Source organism: Bicyclus anynana, chromosome 18, assembly GCF_947172395.1.
Source record: "Bicyclus anynana chromosome 18, ilBicAnyn1.1, whole genome shotgun sequence".
In the NCBI taxonomy this organism is placed as follows: domain Eukaryota; kingdom Metazoa; phylum Arthropoda; class Insecta; order Lepidoptera; family Nymphalidae; genus Bicyclus; species Bicyclus anynana.
This window is the reverse complement of record NC_069100.1, coordinates 2,638,448-2,658,578: the sequence shown is the minus strand read 5'-3', so window position 1 is coordinate 2,658,578 and position 20,131 is coordinate 2,638,448. Positions and strand designations below refer to the sequence as shown.

At 37.7% G+C, this 20,131-nt stretch overlaps 2 protein-coding genes across 2 annotated transcripts in view; one reads left to right on the top strand and one right to left on the bottom strand.

The window, feature by feature from the left end:
* LOC112058104 (uncharacterized) overlaps window positions 1-20,131 on the top strand; it is a 120,930-nt gene that overhangs the window by 39,624 nt on the left and 61,175 nt on the right. The gene's annotated exons all lie outside the window — the stretch shown is intronic.
* Window positions 498-15,164, bottom strand: LOC112058106 (uncharacterized). The gene is made up of 6 exons (XM_024098794.2): window positions 15,031-15,164; window positions 9,573-10,211; window positions 8,652-8,809; window positions 8,397-8,526; window positions 7,096-7,221; window positions 498-1,543 (listed from the first exon to the last, which is right to left on the bottom strand). The coding sequence occupies exons 2-6, from the start codon at window positions 10,190-10,192 to the stop codon at window positions 1,426-1,428; spliced, it is 1,152 nt and encodes a 383-aa protein (XP_023954562.2). The 5' UTR covers window positions 10,193-10,211; window positions 15,031-15,164; the 3' UTR covers window positions 498-1,425.

Here is a 20,131-nt window from a genome sequence, read left to right as displayed (position 1 = left end):
ACAGCCACGCAGATTGGTCCGTTCGAGACAAGGTTCGTAAAATACGTATCATACTGACATAGTAGATCAAGTGCTATGCTTTTTGGTCTTCCATGCAGCTGTAAATCCAGTCTTAGTCTGCGTAAATATTATATACTATTATAAATATTTCAATCTCTGGAACTTTCTAATTGAGTCTATTTAGTACGTTAGTGTTAACTCATAAATTATCAGCAGCTGACACATAAACAAAACTGTTATAATATTATATACGTATAGAGTATCTCAAAGGAAACGAGAACGTTATTTTTGTTCCAAAACAGTACTAATTATAAATGCAAAGTCTGTCTGTCTGTTATTGATAATTTTTGGTACAGTGATCATTTGAACTTTGGCGCAGAACATAGGCTACTTTTATCCGGTAAAAATCCATTGTTTTCGCAGGATATATAACAAGCAGGATATCACACGAGTGGCGTTGCGGGCTTGCGCTAGTATTATATCAATAAATAAAACACTTCTATTATAGTATTTAATGCATTTTGTAGACTAGAATACATTGATTTTAAACTTAACAGCACCACTATAATACCGAGTAGGTATATTTTACAATGATATGAAAAAAGTATTGATTGAGCACAAGATGTAAGTTACTTACGCAACTACAAAATAAAATAATTTTTACATTTTCTTTAAAAGACAAAAACGAAGATATTATGTGTAACTTACATGCCAAGCTATAGTTAAAAATAACCTACAATATTATTATATAATCAACAAATTTAAATTAATGACGAGCTTTGCATTAGGAACTCTATCATTTTCTCTATGTAAAAAAAATAGTTTTGCTATTTAAACATTGGCAAACATCAAATAAAAATCGATACTATTATAGTACTTTTTTAAACATGAATTACTTAAATGCACAAATTGTATTCAAGTTGCAAGAGAAATTAACTTTAACATTATAGGGGACTTTTAGCTCCGCGTCTATTTTACCTTACATTTATAAACTTAAATTAGTAAATCTAACTAATTTTGGCCATTAAAGTATCAGTTTTATTTCTAAAAAGTTCCATATACATTTTTTATTTTATCATATTAGGCGGTCGGTTGATAATATAGTGTTGTATTGTTACAATTAAATCAAAATGATTTTTCGGCTTAAGATTGTCTGTTTTTTTCAAAATAAACATTAATTCCAATTCAAGTTAATTCCCACAAAACAAGAAGATAACAAATTTTACTGTACAATTTTCTTTCCTATAATAAAAATAGAAATTAATTACAATGTAATAATATAGCTATGAAATAAAGGTGGTTCGAGAGCGGGGTTACACATTTCTTATAAAATAATATAATCTTTTATTTCTAAAATTGCATTTTACAAAACAAAAACTACCAAAATATAAGTAATCGTATCAAGATAAGTATGGCAACATAAGCTTAAGGTGCATTTCCATGCAAATAATGTCCATCCTGTAGTTTATAATACGCGTTGGGTATAAAAGACTGGGCTAATCCACTTTGAGAGCCAACATATTGTGCGGGTACCAACATTTCCCTGAAAAACAAATAAAGTTAAATTCATTAACATGAACAGTCTACAAAAAAAAACTTAAGTAGGTACATCAACAGCCAAACAAGACATTAAGCGATGCACAAGTAAAAAAATAACAAAAAGAGCGCGTAAATCATGTGTTTAAGAATATTAAAAAATTTAAAAAATATGGAGCTTAAAGTATATAGGTATATTCTATCCTCTAGAAATTAGGGATAGGACAATATTTAGAAAGTTTTTCGGCGTCAAAAATACCTATGTAGATTGCAGGTATTTTATTGTATGGATGTAATTTAGTAGCTTGCGGGAGAAATTAGTTATTCGACTCTGAAAATGGCGAAAACCCCTTTTCAATAGAACCATTAGGCAAAGACGTAGGTAATTAAATAGTTATTACGTCTATGCCCAGTGCCGGTTTTAACATTACCATACCCTGGGCGACCGACAGCTCACCGACATAGCTCAACGAGTTGCAAAGCTGAAGTGGCAATGGGCGGGGCACATAGTGCGAAGAGCCGATGGACGTTGGGGTCCCAAAGTGCTGGAATGGCGACCCCGCACTAGTAAACGCAGTGTTGGCCGACCCCCCACCAGGTGGACTGACGACATCAAGCGAGTCGCAGGTATTCGCTGGATGCAGGTGGCTCAGTATCGTGATGTTTGGAAGTCCCTACAAAAGGCCTATGTCCTGAAGTGGACGTCCATCGGCTGATATGATGATGATGATGGTGATACCCTGGGCGAGATTTTTACGGCTCCCTCTATTTTTATCTCCATTGAAACCCATATCTCAATTATTAACCCAAATTCGGCTCACTGCTGAGCTCGATTCTCCTCTCAGAATTATAATCTGGCAAGTTCGTTGATGACACTCCCATGATATGCGGGGGTAAAATCTTCGCGGGTGTGAAATCGTGCGTGCGGGGAAGTGAGGTGTATCAGTCGTGGGTTTTTCATTCATCGCTACACGCCCCCCGGCCCGCGCGGACCTTTCGGAGTGTTACGAACGAAGTTGCCAAGCTATAGAGGGGTTAGGCCAATGGTCCACCACGTTGGCCTAATTGGCAGACTTCACACACACAGAGAATTAAGAAAATTTCTCTGGTATGCAGGTTTCACGATGTTTTTCCTACACTGTTTGAGACACGTGATATTTAATTTCTTGATTTATTAAAAAAATGATTTATTTTTTATAATTAATTAAGAACATAAGAACATTCATCATCATCATCATCGTCATCATTATCTACCAGCCGATGGACGTACATAGCTGGACATAGGCCTCTTGTATATGAAGTTACTAACTGACGCCGCGCGGTTTCACCCGCCTAATTTAAATATATAGCCTATAGCCTTCCTCGATAAATGGGCTATCTAACACTGAAAGAATTTTTCAAATCGGACCAGTAGTTCCTGAGCGTTCAATCAAACAAACTCTTCAGCTTTATAATATTAAGTATAGATAAAAATGACGGTCTCGAACCGCCAGAATCCAGCGGCTCCCTGCAAGCCGCTTAATGTCCTCGGTCCATCTAATGGGGGATCGATGTCCCAGCACCTTGGGAGCCCAGTCCCCAAAGACAATCGGCTTTTCGGTACTATGTGCCCTACCTATTGCCACTTCAAATTCGCAGTTCGCTGAGGTATGTCACTGACTTTTTTTTGTCACATGTTTAATCTTTTTCTATTATAATTGAATATTACATATTTAAAATGAATATTACACACTAACTATTTTTAGTAATATTATTATAAAATTTTAAAATTGTAAAAATGTCATTTGAATTAATTTAATAACACATACTTAATAAATAATTTGCATGCCAAATTGGCAAGATACATTTACCGTCTACATCTACCGACCACCTGTATATATGTATATATATATATATATATATATATATATATATATATATATATATATATATCATGCAAGTATCTGCAAATAAATAAATTGATTAATTGATTGATTGACTTTGGTTTTCTTCGAATATATCCTCATTACTGATTCGATCACGCCGACAAACTCCCAGTATAGTTTGCGACTATGCAAGTATTTCAAATAGAGGTCAACTTTTTTTTAAAAAACCCTAACTTACGGACTTTAAAATCCTTTCAACCTGGAACCTCACGTTCGGATAACAAAAACAAAAAAAGGTCGCAATGCACAGCCGTTTGAAGAACAATAACTTTTCTCTACGGTTGCTAGCAATAAAAATAAAAAGTATATACAGCCTTGGCATTGGTTAAGTTTTAAGATTACTAGCAGTCCCTCGCGATTTCAGTCGCGTTATTTCCATTCCCGTCGGAATAGGTACAGCATAAAATATAGCCTGCTACTCGCTGATAAAGTAGGTTTCCATTCCATTCGTTAAAGAATGTTTAAAATATATTTATAACATTTGTGTACTTAGGCACAAAAACACGACGCACAAAACTCGATTCAAAGACCTTTAAATTTCAAAACCATTTTGAAAGTGATAGTTTGGCCAAGAGATTTTGAGGCAACCTACTCGCAACATATACTTTGTGTTTTAATATCTAAATTTTCATCCATTAAACAGATGGGTGGAGTTCGTTGCTTATACGGATTTTCTACTATGTACATAAAGTGCAGTGGTTAGCTAGTTATCTAGAAACCATTGAGACCGGCCCCTTTACCGTGGGCGTATTGTCTTTTGATCTGTGTCGTCTTTGCAACATCATTGACGGGTGACATAAAATATTAGCCAGAGCTCCGTTCCTCAAAATGCAAAAAAAATAAACAATAGCCAATGCACATGTGGCCCCGATGGGGCTTTGTAATGTTGATTAATGACCCCCTAATGAGGGTCACGGGGCAGCGAAATGTGTGATGGTGAAAAAAAATTGCCGCCAACTTAGTATTTTATTTTTATCTTCTAAGCAATGAAATGAAGCACGTGGGTGCATTTTTATGACATTTATTTATTAATCTGGCGAATGAATCAAGAAGGAAAGGAAACATATATTATCTTTTCTCTTTCGAAATTTTCGGTAATTGAAGAATTAATTCAAAAAACACACCGAGCATTCGATCTACGATCACTAAGGATTTAGAATTTAAACCCAACACGTTGCTCTAAATTCCTCTGTGACTGAAGACAAAAGTCTTCGAACAGTGCGTGTTGCCAGTGATGACCTATGGTTCCGAGACTTGGTCGCTAACTATGGGCCTCATAAGAAGGCTCAGAGTCACACAGCGGGCGATGGAACGAGCTATATTAGGAGTATCTCTGCGTGATCGAATCAGAAATGAGGAGATCCGCAGAAGAACCAAAGTCACCGACATAGCTCAACGAGTTGCGAAACTGAAGTGGCAATGGGCGGGGCACATAGTTCGAAGAGCCGATGGAATGGCGACCCCGCACTAGTAAGCGCAGTGTTGGTCGACCCCCCACCAGGTGGACTGACGACATCAAGCGAGTCGCAGGGATTCGCTGGATGCAGGTGGCTCAGTGTCGTGATGTTTGGAAGTCCCTACAAAAGGCCTATGTCTGGCAGTGGACGTCCATTGGCTGATATGATGATGATGACGCTAATGCGCGCTTCGGCTGTTATTGCATGAAGCTTCAACAATCACTTTAAGTAAAAATAAAAATTTTGAATAGCCAAAATACATTTGAAAGATAATAGCCGAAATTGAGTTAACGTGCTCTCTGAAATACCAGGATGTGTCAACACAAACTTCCCAACAATTTCTCTAAAGAAAGTGAAGCTCAATATTTCATAGAATTCGAACCCAGAACCTCGTATAGCCGTAACACTAACTGGCATACCTTTTGAAGAACCCTAAAACAATCAGTGTAGGTACTAAACAACCTTGAAAGCTAAAACCGTGTCCCGAAAGCTTGAACAAAGAGTCTCAGTTGGAACAATCATAATATTTGGTTTATGGGACTCTTTTCGGTGGCCAATCTAAACTGGTCCCTTGTGGTGAATATAACTCACAAGTTCATTCAATTTAATATTTATTTAATCTACGAACAATATTAATGTTATATTTTATGGAAAATTGTAAAAAAATGTCCTAAATTATCTTTATAGCCAATTTTCAATAAAGGTGAGGTTCATTGTTTTTACTACGTCATGTTTTTTTATTCTCTACAAGTTAAGCCTTGACTACCATCTCACCTAATGGTAAGTGATGATGCAATCTAAGATGATAGCAGGCCAATGGACCAGAACACTAAATCACTTGACGGTAGGGCTGCTAGCCACGGCCGAAGCCTCCCACCAGCCAGACCAATTAAGAAAACCGCAATTGGCCCAGCCGGCGATCGAATCCAGGACCTCCATCTTGTCAATCCACTGCGCGCACCACTGCGCCACAGAGGCCGTCAAAATGGCCCAAAGAGGTGTAAAACTATCCTACACGAGTCGACCTAACCTTGTAGATATTATAAAGATAATTGGGGGTCCGAGAGATGTAAAAAGAATTTTACTATATTGCTACAGCATACATACATACATACATAAGTATAAGTTAAAAGGGAATGCCCATCACCGGCCCAGGCCTACCCTAACCACCCGGCAATGTACTTATATATTTAAAAAAATCTTGTAAATTCTAATTTAATAAAATCATTACTTTAAAAAAAAAGTTTGCTACAACGTTTTATGAAATTTTTAATTCATCTTTAATTTGTCCACAACGGGGACAAGCTAAGATCGTTGACCATACAGCCTGAGTTTTATGATAGTTTTTTAAGAATTATGATTGGTTTGTTTATTCGTTTTCTTGTTTGTTAAGCCTTTTGGTAACAGAAAAAAATAATACAGTTTCAATGTTACTTCGCCGCTTTGGTACACCTGCGAACATTTTGCCCTAAAAGAGTGATAAAAAAATGCATTTTCTTTAAGAACCAGACCCTTATCTATACATCATTTTCATCTCCATATACTTTTATACGGGGGTATATGGGTTCCCTGGGCCGACGTTGTAAAGCCATTTTGTAAAAGTAACAGGGTATCTGCGATCATTACTTTCGGAGCTACAGGGATTTAAAGGGTCAGATTTGCGGCGCTGCCGCGGATCCCTGAAAACCGCCCCATACAAAATGGTACGCACTTATGACGTCGTAGGCAATTAATGATCGTTAGATTTGTATGGGCGTTTAAACAAAATTACTAATATCTTTGTTATTTTCGTTTATGTTTATAGTTCATTTATTTAAAAATGTCACATTTAATTAATGGAAGGAAGCTAAAACTGTATGAATTTTCATCTAATTACGATAAAATATTTTTAGTAGATTTTGAAATTTTATAATCTTATTTATTTTGCAAATGTCCAGTCAATCTTTGCTTTTTATGTATAAATTAGTTAACATTGACCTTATTTACCCGAATGTATCATAAAAATCAATATATTAAAACCTAGTCATCATCCCCATTTCGGCTGTGGATAGGGCCGTGCACATATACATGCAAAAATGCGTACCCTGAACACATCGACGAACCTTTGCAGAAAATGGAGAAGAAAAAAATGCAAACCCAAGTTAAATGCCCTGTGCACGCCACGGGCTGATACTCACGGTCTACTGTTGTGTTGCTGCGGAGTGCGGTCCCTCTGGCGGCGGTTCTTGAACCAGTTGGAGACCTGCGTGAGGGTGAGGCCTGTCTTCCTCGCCAGAGCGCGCTTTTCATCAGGGTTGGGGTACCTGTAGATTGTTCTATATTTGTAATCAGTGGGGCAGCGATGTGAGGGCAAAGGGGGCAGTTGCCCCGGGCGACACAAAAAGGGGGAATCGGCAAGCGTCATGGTTTTGTCAGTTAAAAAAATGGCAGTTATATAGATTGTTCATAGAAATGGAAACTTTTAGTATAAAACATTTCACTAAATCCATTCAATTTCACCTGAACTCGTAATTTTAATATTAAATAAAATTGGCATAAAAAGTTGTAATTTGGCAGGGAGGTAGTTCGTAGGAACGTCCACTGAGAACGGATTTTGCGAGAGGACCGGATTAAGGAGGTCTAAGAGCGGATGAAGTCGCAGGCGTCCGCTTGTATATTTATATACACTGTGCACTTGATAACCCAGTGGATATGACCTCAATTTGGAGGTGCATGGCCCGTTATGTTCATTTTAAGAAATTAAATATGGGATATTTAATTTCTTCTCAAACGGTGAAAGGAAAACATCGCGAGGAAACCTGCATATCAGAGGGTATGAAGTCAGTGTGGTGAACTATTAGCCTAACTTTTCTCATTTTGAGAGGAGGCTCGTACTCAACGGCGAGTTGAATATGGGTTTTAATGACGCTTTAGTTAGTGGCGTAGCGATGTTGGGGCAAAAGAGACAACTGCCCCGGGCGACATATAAAATGGGGCGGCGGCCACGACAAAATTGTTGAAAACAAAAAAAGAATTAGCCGAGTATATTAACTAACTAGCCGACGCCCGCGACTTCGTCCGCGTGAAACTCGATGTAAGCTTTCAACTACCCCTACCCTACCCCTACCTTACCCCTAGCCTACCCCTACCCTACCTCTACCCTACTTCTACCTACACCTACCGTACTTTTCTAGTTAATTTTTTACACCTTGCGTCCGAAAAACCCAAATATCTTACGGAACTCTATTTTTTTCCAAAATAAAATTTAGCCTATGTTACTTGTGGATAATGTAGCTTTCGAATGGTGAAAGAATTTCTAAAATCAGTCCAGTAGTTTTTGAGCCTATTCATTACAATCAAACAAACAAACAAACATACAAAGTTTTCCTCTTTATAATATTAGTACAGAAAAAGGACGCCAATGTTCAGTGAGCCCGCGGCGGCGATAGCCTAAAGTCAGAGAAAAATTCAAAAGTTCAAATAAAGCTCTGCTACTTACCTATTCCTATAATAGCAGTCTCGGAGAGCAGTCCTGCTCTTCTCCTTGAAACAATACACCGTCTCTTCGCCGTCCCAGATTGTCTTTGGCAAGGGGTACTTTTTCCTGAGTCTGTATTTGTCTACTGCTCCTGAAAATCGTTCAGAAAATTGCATGGTACTCGCGAGATTTGAGAAATACTGAATTTCACTAGCGTTTTCTTCGTAGTTTCATATTTACTTCGCTCATATACCTAGTTTAGCAGGAGTTACAAACCTAAAGCTCTTCCTCTGACTTTTTCAGCTTCTTTGTAATGCGCGTCCATCCATAGAATCTGCAACTCTTTGTGGTAGTCAATAGAGAATTTGTGAGTTTCCAATATGGCGTAGAGTTCTCGATAGATGCCGTGGTGGTAAGCGACCAATGCACGAGCCCTGAAAATATAATTATCTTTAGATATACAATCTAATTCATTATTATTTGTTAGATTCCTACATTTATAGCCTGCGATGGTCAGACATTCGTCATTTTCTAAAAGCTTTAAATTTGTCAGCCATTAGATAAGCACGGTACAGAATGATAAATTTCGAATCACCACAGAATAAATAAAGAATGACTATTTACACGTAAACCGAATTAATTATTGTAATTCATACGATCAGTCGCGACTAGCTTATCCGGATAAATAATTATATGTAATTCAACCTATGACTAGTTTCTTCCTACATAATAGTCCAAGGTACCACTATAATATGAGAAATCCATTATGACAGCTCTCCCAAAAACCGTTTATTAATTTTTTTTATAATTAACGGTGTTTTTAACGGAAATACCTACGGACAAATTGATTGCTATACGTACTGGTAGGCGACTGCCTATCTCACTATGGTAGGAGCAAGCGCTGACAAACATTCATCTATTAATATAAAATGAAGAAGGTCTAACAATTGCAGGCTCTTAAATCATAATTTCTCTAAGGTCTTCTATATCTAGACTACATACTAACATACACTGTGCTTATGTAGTGGCTATAAAGCGCAAAATGTAACGTCATACTTATACCTGAAAAGCTGGTTGACATTTTTAAATAGGTTTTGGAAGACAAGCCTAAAATTTAGTCTAGCTCTCGAACGATTTAAATTACATTCTGCACTTCTATAGACACTACACAAGCACGTTTTGCAAGATATATTATACCTCAGTAGAGTTTCAATTGGTCTAAGTAACTCGCTATCAGGCAGCCTCCACAAAAAATCTGCCAACTTCTCAATATCCGCCTTCTGCAATAAAGCCTCGCACACACAAATCACCTGTTCCGAATTGAAGTTTATAAACCTCCTTGAATTATTATCATCAGCGAAATACGACTGTCTCGCTCTCTCGTTCACATTTTCAAGCTGATTGTTTATTTCTATCTCAACTAAATTCGGATTGTTTTCATTTTGTACCCAACTCTTTGGCACGTCATTAATGTAAGGGCGCGTTCTGTCTTCGTTCACAATTTGCGAGAAAAAGTTCGCGTCGTTGATCGGCGGTAATTTCAATTCGAAATTCAAATATTTCTTGCTTCTCGGGCATAGATAATTTTCGAAAGAGTTTTTATTACTCTCCTGTAGGTAAACCTCTTTTCTGTCATCGCTCCTTGGTGTTTTTTGTTTGTTGCACGAATAATATTGTTTTTCGTTTATTTCCGTTTGGTAAAAGTTGCCGTTTTGCTGTTCATACGTGAACGACGGGAGTGAAGTTTCGGATTCGCTTGTCAGGTCACTGGATGGACTTAGACGGTCGGAGCAAGTGTCCATGTTGGTGGATTTCATTTTAAACAATTAGAAGTACCTGAAATATAAATAAAGTATTGTAGGATCGAGACATCGCGACGAGAATGACAAATATCGACCACTAGCGGCGCAACCGAAGATGTCGTTATTGCGTTGGGACGAAAGGGCGTCGGCTATATGTATATTTCTCTTCACGAGTTAATTCGCTGTCGCATGTGATAGATTATTTTATAAAGTAGTGAAAAATAAATATAGCTGAAAGTTGAGCTGATAAGTTAATTGATAATATGACATCAGAATATTACTTAATGTGAAATTAGGTATATTTGCAACTACATTATATTGTACCTACTTACTACGTTGTATAATCAAATTGTTTCGGTATAAAAATACTAAACTGACGGACTTACCCGACTGACGATCTTAGCCGAACCTATCTTACAAGTAACAATAGATATTTATGACAATAAATTATAATTCTGTCCAATATTATTATTTGTAAAAATCATTATTAGTTACACCAATAAATAAATATTTTAATACATGCAAGGCCTACAGGAGAGAATGTCCTAGAGTGCTTGCCCTGCGCAGTTTCGCTATGCTTACACCTACCTGTACTATCATGCTAGTTTTTTGTAAAAGTCTAGCTATTAGTTATTAGGTATATCATTTCATATGAGTCGTGATAGCCCAGTGGATATGACCTCTGCCTCCGATTTCGGAGGGTGTGGGTTCGAATTCGGTCCGGGGCATGCACCTCCAACTTTTCAGTTGTGTGCATTTTAAGAAATTAAATATCACGTGCCTCTATCGGTGAAGGAAAACATCGTGAGGAAACCTGCATACCAGAAAATTTCTTAATACTCTGCGTGTGTAAAGTCTGCCAATTGGGCCAATTGGGCCAGCGTGGTGGACTATTTGCCTAACCCCTCTCGTTCTGAGAGGAGACTCGAGCTCAGCAGTGAGCCGTATATGGGTTGATAACGATTTCACTATTTTCAGCCCATTTGAATAGCCGTTTACAGAGCCACGTATCCGTATACAACAGTTTATGGATACGTGGGAGAGAGGGGACACTTGACTCTAACAAAAATGAACACTTAAAACCTTAATATTTTACAAACAGATCCCTGAAACGAAATATAGTGTTTCCAGACCCACTGTATTTTTAAAGACCTATCCAACTATACCCCACACTATAAATTAAACGAGTAAATAACAAATCATAGCCGTTACAGGCTCCACATGTAGGCGAGGTAAGAACCTAATCCAATTTTTTTTTCCAAAATTTTATTTTACTACTTTGTTGACATTTTTAATGTAGTACAATATTCATACTAAATAAATTAATTAATTAATCAAATAAAAAAACCCAACTGCATAAATACAAAAAAATTGAAAAGAAAAAAAACAAGCTCAGTCCAGAAGTGTAGAAAGCAATTAGAAAACAGTCATGGCCATGATATACGATTTAAGAATCCTCACAAAAATCACTTGAATTTGATATCCATATTGCAATATTAGTAAAAAAAAAATTTTTTTTCATCTCGAGTCTAAAGCGTCTCACAGTCGTCTTGTTATTTTTTTTTAGTTTCACCTATCTAAGAATACTTGGGTTACAGAGACAAATCTAACGATATCCTAATTGCGTAAATCCGTTCAGTGGTTTGGAAGATATGAGGTAATAAAAATTACATACATCCATAAAAGATACGCGCGAAAAACATAACCCTTCTTGCAGTCGGGTAATTGCAGCTTTCTAGTAGTACCTTATTGTACGTATCGAGCTATTTATTAACCGTGGACAGAGAGTGCGTAACTTTAACTTCTTGTGGACTATGGTACCCTAAAAAGCAATATTTTGGCCGACCCTGGACTCAAATCTACGACCTCATGATCCAAAGCAATATTGGTTAATCCATTAACAAGGAATTAAGTAATTGTTTTAAAACCTCGTCCGGTCCAGTTCGAGTGTCATAGGATGTTTTGTCAACATTCTATATTTTTACGTTCTTGTCATTTTTAAATAACTTTTGTTTATACTTATTGAGGATGTCCGATTTTATTGGTTCTTTTGATGAAGAATTTTGCTAATAATAATCATACTAATAGACGCCGCGCGGTTACACCTGTGTGGTTCCCGTTCCCGTAGGAATACGGGAACAAAATAATGTCTATAGCCTTCCTCAATAAATGGGCTATCTTACACTGAGAGAATTTTTCAAATCAGACCAGTAGTTACTGAGATTAGGGCGTTCACAAACAATTCAATTCAATTCAATTCAATTTATTTATTTGCAATTGTACAGTTACATTAGCTGGTATACAATAAATGTTGAAATAGGTACATTATACAATTCGCCATATACTGGCATGCAAATTTCTTAAAACACTATCTAAAAATCACTAGTCAAAATAAATACAATATTAAATTAGTTTTTTACAATATCATATGCGCACTATATTTATTTATATATCAACAAACAAACAATTCATATTTATGATATTAGTAGACTAGCCGACACACCGCGGTTGCACCCGCGTAGTTCCCGTTCCCTTGAGAATACGCGAAAGCGGAAGTCCGCGACTTAGTCCGCGTGGAATTCACTTTTTATAAATCCCGCGGGAACTATGGATTTTTCTGGGATGAAAAGTGGCCTATGTGTTAATCCGTATCCAGGGTATACGTGGGTGAAATCGCGTGGCGTCTGATATTCTATCTATACCTACATAATTTTTTTCTTTTTTTTTTTTATTATTTACAAGTTAGCCCTTGACTACAATCTCACCTGATGGTATGTGAAGATGTAATCTAAGATGGAAGCGGGATAACTTGTAAGGTTATTTGGATTTTTGGTACGTTTTCTAAATATGGAACCCAGCTAGAAAGATTTATCTCCCCCAAAACCCTCTGCCTACTAAATTGTGCGAGGCACGGATTATAAATAGGTATACAAGAATTCCTCGTTTAAAGGTTTTCTACGGTTTTCATTTTCAGCACTTTTTACTGCTTTTCCTAATCACACCGCCAATCAGCATCGCTGTGCGTTTTGAAAAGGGAAATAGCTGTGGAATACCAGGCATCAAAGCCTTCAGATCGCCGATCAGAACAACACAACAAACTCATTATCTTTTCGTTGTTATCATCAAACAAATATATCTAATTCCACTCTCAAGCTATTTTATTGGAAAAAAGAAATACTGAATATTAAGTACCACGACCCAGGACTCGAACCCAAAGCCTTACTAAATCCAGGCATCAATGCCTTCAGATCGATGGTCGTAGATCAGCGGTTAGGGGAACGTTTTCCTTGCAAGGCTTTCTCCGTAGGTTTTCCACTTTACATATGGTAGACAGTCAACAAAAAAGTAATGAGCCCTAGTTTGAGAAGCGTTAAGAAACTCAGTCGGGTATTCTTTTTATTACCATCTCACAAATTTATTTAGAACTGACTGACGCCCGCGACTGCGTTCGCGTATAATTCTGGCTTTTCCGATGATTAATTATTCGCACGAGAGTTTTTTAACGGACGTTAAAAAAGCTTTCACATATAGTTTGAAGTTAAATGAATGTCTATTTCCAACGTCCAAAATTTAAAATGCAACACTGCTCGACAAAAAAGCGTGGTGTTTTAAAAACGCTGTCGTGTGAACATATATTTGGGAATGCATTTGTTATATTGGAACGCTTTTTAACGTCCATCAAAAAGAAACTCGTGCGAATGAGGGTTAAAGTATCACAATTTTTATGAAATGCCTGCAACCCAAACAGTTATCTTCCTATCCAGGTCCTAGGTCCATTTCTGCACGGCTATTCGCTAACGATGTTTTGTACAATCCGCATGTGCTAGTTGTAAAAATATCATTACAGAATAGCCTAGCTGTTCCCCTGTCTTTTTGTATTTTTGTACCTATTCTATGCGAAATTTCAAGTCGATCGTCTGAAGTTGTTTAGGCACAATAAAATAAACAAATACCTACTAATTCAAACATTTGGATTATTCTTCGACGGCCTCCGTGGCGCAGTGGTAAGTGCAGTGGACTTACAAGACTGAGGTCCTGGGTTCGATCCCCGGCTGGACCGATTGAGGTTTTCTTAATTGGTTCAGGTCTGGCTGGTGGGAGGCTTCGACCGTGGCTAATTACCACCCTACCGGCAAAACGTGCCGCCAAGCGATTTAGCGTTCCGGTACGATGTCGTGTAAAAACCGAATAGGGTGTGGATTTTCATCCTACGCCTAACAAGTTAGTCCGCTTCCATCTTATATTGCATCATCAGCAGTCAAGGGCTGACTTGTAAAGAATAAAAAAATAGTTATTTTCCTATCCAGGTCCATTTCTGTTCCCCTCTCTTTTTGTATTTATTCTATTCCGAATATCAAGTTGATCGTCTGAAGTTATTAAGGCGCAACAAAATAGACATACCTATACTAATTCAAACATCTGGGTTATGCTCAAAAGGTTATAAGTACCTAGGTAAATTACAAAATTCTTTAGAGAAACCCGAAATCCACTGTCGATTAAAAATAAGTACTCCTGACTATTATTATGAAGTTAAGTTCAAAATTATAAAAGAACCATAATTGCAACAATTTCAATCGGTTAAGGCAATTAATTAAATAGATAAAATATCTATATACTTAATGAAATACATAAGTACCCCGATCTCATAATTTCAAGTTATTTTAGGATTTTATGTTAACTTGAATGACTTTATATTGTGTATGTTCGCTTTTGAAAAGTCAAGTCAATAAATTATTGAAAAGTGACTCTACCACTTAGAATTGGGACTGGGAAAGCAGATTCAATTTAATAATAACTGTATCTAATATTATTTTAATAAAACAATAGAAATATAAATTAAATAAATCACTTACCTAAATAAAGGTCACTTCAAATCACTATACGAGTATCCATCAAAACACAATCACATAAAGTTCAAATTTTCATTGTCATTCACGAATAAATCACTGAAAAAAAACTATCCATAAATATAACACATCCTCCCTGAATGAAGGCAAGGGGTCAAATAACAAATTATTTCAAACTTCGAAGTTCGAACAGTCCCAACCGACGAGGCGGTGTGTGTGACAAAGATAGAGAATGGGCGGAGCTTAGCACCGGGTGTCGGGCACTGTTGGGTATAATTTTCTTTTTTTCTTTATTTTTCCTTTATTATAGGTATGCGACCTTTTTGGTGGACCGCCTTTTTATGGCCAGGTGTTATGGGTTTTTGTTTTTTTTTTTATTTGTTCTGTATCTGACGAAGATGAAATGCCTAAAAATAAAATAGGTAATTAATATTGTTACTTTGTCATATAATAATTATTATTTTGGTAGTGATTGAAAGAAGAAATGTACTTCTTGAAAAACTTAAATTGCTTTAATTGTCTATCTCAGAGAATCTTAATATATTATAAGTGCGAAAGATGCCATCACGAAATCTCGAAAACCATTTGACGTACAAATATGAAATCTGGCAGGGAGGTAGTTTACCTACAGCTAGTAGACTTCCGCTAAGTACGGATTTTGCAAGAGGGCCGGCTTCAGTAGGTAGGTCTAAAGGCGGAAAAGCGCTAAATCTAGTTGTTTATCTAAAAAGGTATGAGACAGAGGTATGCGCTGTGGATTTACAAGACGGAGGTCCTGGGTTCGATCCCCGGCTGGGCTGATTGAGATTTTCTTAATTGGTCCAGGTCACCTTACCCTAGCGGCAAAGACGTACCGCCAAGCGATTTAGCGTTTCGGTACGATGCCGTGTAGAAACCGAAAGGGGTATGGATTTTCATCCTCCTCCTAACAAGTTAGCCCGCTTTCATCTTAGATTGCATCATCACTTATACCATCAGCTGAGATTGTAGTCAAGGGCAACTTGAAAAGAATAAAAACCAGATGGACTGACGACATCAAGCGAGTCGCAGGGATTCGCTGGATGCAGGTGGCTCAGTATCGTGATGTTTGGAATCCCTACAAAAGACCTATGTCCTGCAGTGGACGTCCATTGACTTATATGATGATGATGACGATGAAAAAGCCTCAATAGCTCAACGGTAAGAGCGGTCGGACTCATCACCGAGGGGTGGTGGTTTGATCCCCGCCCCGTTGGTCTATTGTCTTACCCACTCCTGATACAGTCTTTCCCGACTAGTTGGAGAGGAATATTGGTCATATTTATAAGATATGGCAAACATTAAAAAAAAAAATTGACTATTGTGTAATGTTTGCCCTAGTTAAATACCTCATGCACGCCACTACCGTGGATCCATTGAGGCTTAACTGGTAGTAAGTCGGTAACCGTCAATAAATCGGTTCACAGTAATGCATTGTTTTGTTCTCACACTTATTTCTAAGTAAAGCTGTGGATACACGACACTGAAATTGTACACAGGTATTTTCATTGCAAAATCACGCCATTTTATGGTACTTTTAACGCCCGCCGCTCTGTTGCGATGCGACGTGGTGGGTCTTCGTTCTACCACAGAATGTAATCACATATTATGTGTGTGTGTGTGTGTGTGTGTAAGACGGCCTCCGTGGCGCAATGCTATGCATGATGGATTAAAAAGTCGGAGTACCTGGGTTCGAACCAACTGATTTTCGATCGAGGTTTTCTTAATTGGTCCCGACAAAGACGTACCGCCAAGCGATTAAGCGTTCCGGTATGATGTCGTGTAGAAACCGAAAGGGGTGTGGATATTCATCCTCCTCTAACATGTTAGCCCGCTTCCATCTTAGACTCCATCATCACTTACCATCAGGTGTGATTGTAGTCAAGGGCTAACTTGTAAAGAATAAAAAAAAGCTGATTTTCGATCGAGGTTTTCTTAATTGGCTAGCCAGCTAGGCTATTCTGAGATAGATAGATATTTTTTTAACTCACATGTTCATTCATTCATTCATTATCAGCCGATGGACGTCCACTGCTGGACATAGGCCTCTTGCATGGACTTCCAAACAAAACGGTCTCGAGCCAGCATCCAGCGGCTCCCTGCAACCCGCTTGATGTCTTCGGTCCACCTAGTGGGGGGTCGACCAACGCTGCGCTTACCGGTGCGGGGTCGCCTCACATATGCGAGTTTCGAATTCACCTCCATCTCTCTTTCTAACACGATACTATAGAATGAGAAAGATAGCGGTGAATTTGAAACTCGCACTTGCGAGTTATACAAAACATCGTTAGAATAGCCGTGCTGGTCTGACTGGTTGGAGGTTTCAGTCGTGGCTAGTTACCACCCTACCGGCAATGACGTACCGCCAAGTGATTAGCGTTCCGGTACGTTGACGTATAAAAACGAGAGGGGTGTGGATTTTCATCCTCCTCCTAAAAAGTTAGCCTGCTTCTAGCTTAGATTGCATCATCACTTACCAACAAGTGAGATTGTAGTCAAGGGCTAACTTGTAAAAAATACCTATTATAGGTATCGTCGGCAGAAAATATGTTTTTTTCATATTATCTATGTGAGCTGAAGGCACTGTGGGAATCGAACGTGTTATCTTACAAAGCACAAGACAAACTGACTACTTGGCGAAATTTTATAAAATACTGCGATAATGTTATTTCGTAATACGCAGGTATAAAGACGTGAGAAAAAAACTTGATACCCCCGTATCTACGTATTCTTTCTATTGTATAAAAAATAGCAGACGCCCGCGACTTCGTTCGCGAGAACCTTCGACCTTTCAATGTATAACTTTAAGAAGCAGACTTTATTAAAAAAATCCTATTTAATAATTTTTTCGGAGATATAAATTAATAAAACTAATGAATTTCCTATTAAATTTTTGGGGAGAGTAAATCGTACCCACAGCTCTTTTGAAACGTAATGGCCCAGTGAATATGACCTATGCCTTCGGACGGCTATAGACCACATAATTTAGAACCATCATTAATATAGACCCGCATTGTAGCATCTCGGAGGGCCTAAGCTCTATAAAATCTCTCCTTATGACTTGTCCCACAAGTGGGCCGTTTTAAAAGGCAAATTTGGGCTGATGATAGGTATACCTAATAAGTACACAATGTCGGCAATCAAAATAAAACAGAATTATAATTATTAGGCTTTGTCGTGATTACGATACGTGATTTCTTTATATTTTCTTTTTGTTACTAAACGATTGTCAGCAACAATAACACGAATATTAAAAAAAACTAAAAATTTTCCGCCATCTTGGACGTCTGCCATATTGGATTTAAGTCACGGGACTATTTTTTTCGTATTCCTGACAAACCCTTTCATTTGATGTCCATATCATGGGGGAGGATTTACAAACAGCCAGTCCTCCATCTTGGGGAGGCCGCCATATTGACTTTGTAATGCATGTTTTGTCATCAGAACTCAGAGCCTGTGCAAAGGGGAATGGCCATCCCCTAGAATCTTTGCTCTTGAAGAGTGATATAAAAATTGTATTTTTCATCAAGTAACATACTTTTATTAAGCCAATAATTTAACCAGATCCTCATTTATACATCATATCATCATCTCCATATACTTTTATACGGGGTATACCTGGGTTCCCTGGGCCGACGTTGTATACGGGCCCCTTTCATCCTAATCGACGACCGGGAAGTGGGTCAAATTTTCCAAAGATTTTCTTACATACATAGTCACAAGAGAAGCTAATAGAAGCGAGTCAAAAGATAATGTAAAGTTCTTTTTAAAATAATAACAAACTATTTTAAAAGTACCTACAAAACAGCGCAAATGTTTTGTAACGGGATAGCGTGAAATAAAAAGTGCTTCAGCAAACAAAACTTATTGTTTTTTTACGCGACCACTTTGATATACGATGCATGTGAACTTTTGCGGACTGGATTCCATGGAAATTGAAAAAAAAAACCGCTATGTTAGAATTTTACCTAATTAGCATCTAATTAGCAAGAAAAAAGGTGTTACAAACATAAAATCAATATATTGAAAGGTTTTTTTTATTCTTTACAAGCCCTTGACTACAATCTCACCGGATGAACATGATGCAATCTAAGATAGAAGCGGGCTAACTTGTTAGGAAAAGGGATGATGACAGTTTTTTAAATTGTATATAAACTAGCGGACGCCCGCGACTTCGTCCGCGTAAATTTCGATGTCAACTTTACTACTACCCCTACCCTACCACTACCCCAACCCTACCCTACCCCAAACCTACCCCTACCTTACCTACACCCTACCCCCATCCTACCCCTACCCTCCCCGCACCCTATCCCTTTCCTACCCCTATCCCACCCGTACCCCTATCTCACGCCTATCCTACCCTTACCCTACCACTTCCCTATCCTTCCTGTACCTCTACCCTACCACTACCCTACCTCTAACCCTACCCTACCCTGTAACTTCTCTATCTTATTCCTACCCCTAGCAAAATCGGTCCAGTCCTTCGAGAGTGGTGGTATGACCAAGAGAAATAGAGACTTCTATGCTAATAATATAAAGAGGTAAAGTTCGTGTGGTTGTAGGAGGTAATCTCTGGATCTAGTGGACCGATTTGGAAAATTGTTTTACCAATAGAAAGCTACATTATTTGCGAGTGTCATAGGCTATGTTTGATCCCCATATTCACACGGGAACGGGAACTACGTAAATGAAAGCGCCGGGCGTCATATAGCGGAATTTCTGCGTCTTTTAGAAATTTTGTATTATCTCCGAACCTATTAAAGTAATTAACATACTGTAAAGGGCAAATCTTATCTCCATTATATCCTTGTGATTATTAAATAATTTATTTTAATAAGGATTAAAGTTTAGTTGTATAAATAATGACGTAAACCTAAGTATATAAAATTAATAATTTTTAAAACACAAAAGGTACTATATCTGCTAATATATAGAAGATAGATATATGGTGTCGCGGACTTTTTTGTAGAACTTTTAAAGATACATAAAGTCTCCATACATTAATTTCAATTTTACACAATAGTTAAGGCAGCGCATGCGAATAAGTCTGTTTAAGAGGATTTTCAGTCCGACCTGTATGACAAAAACT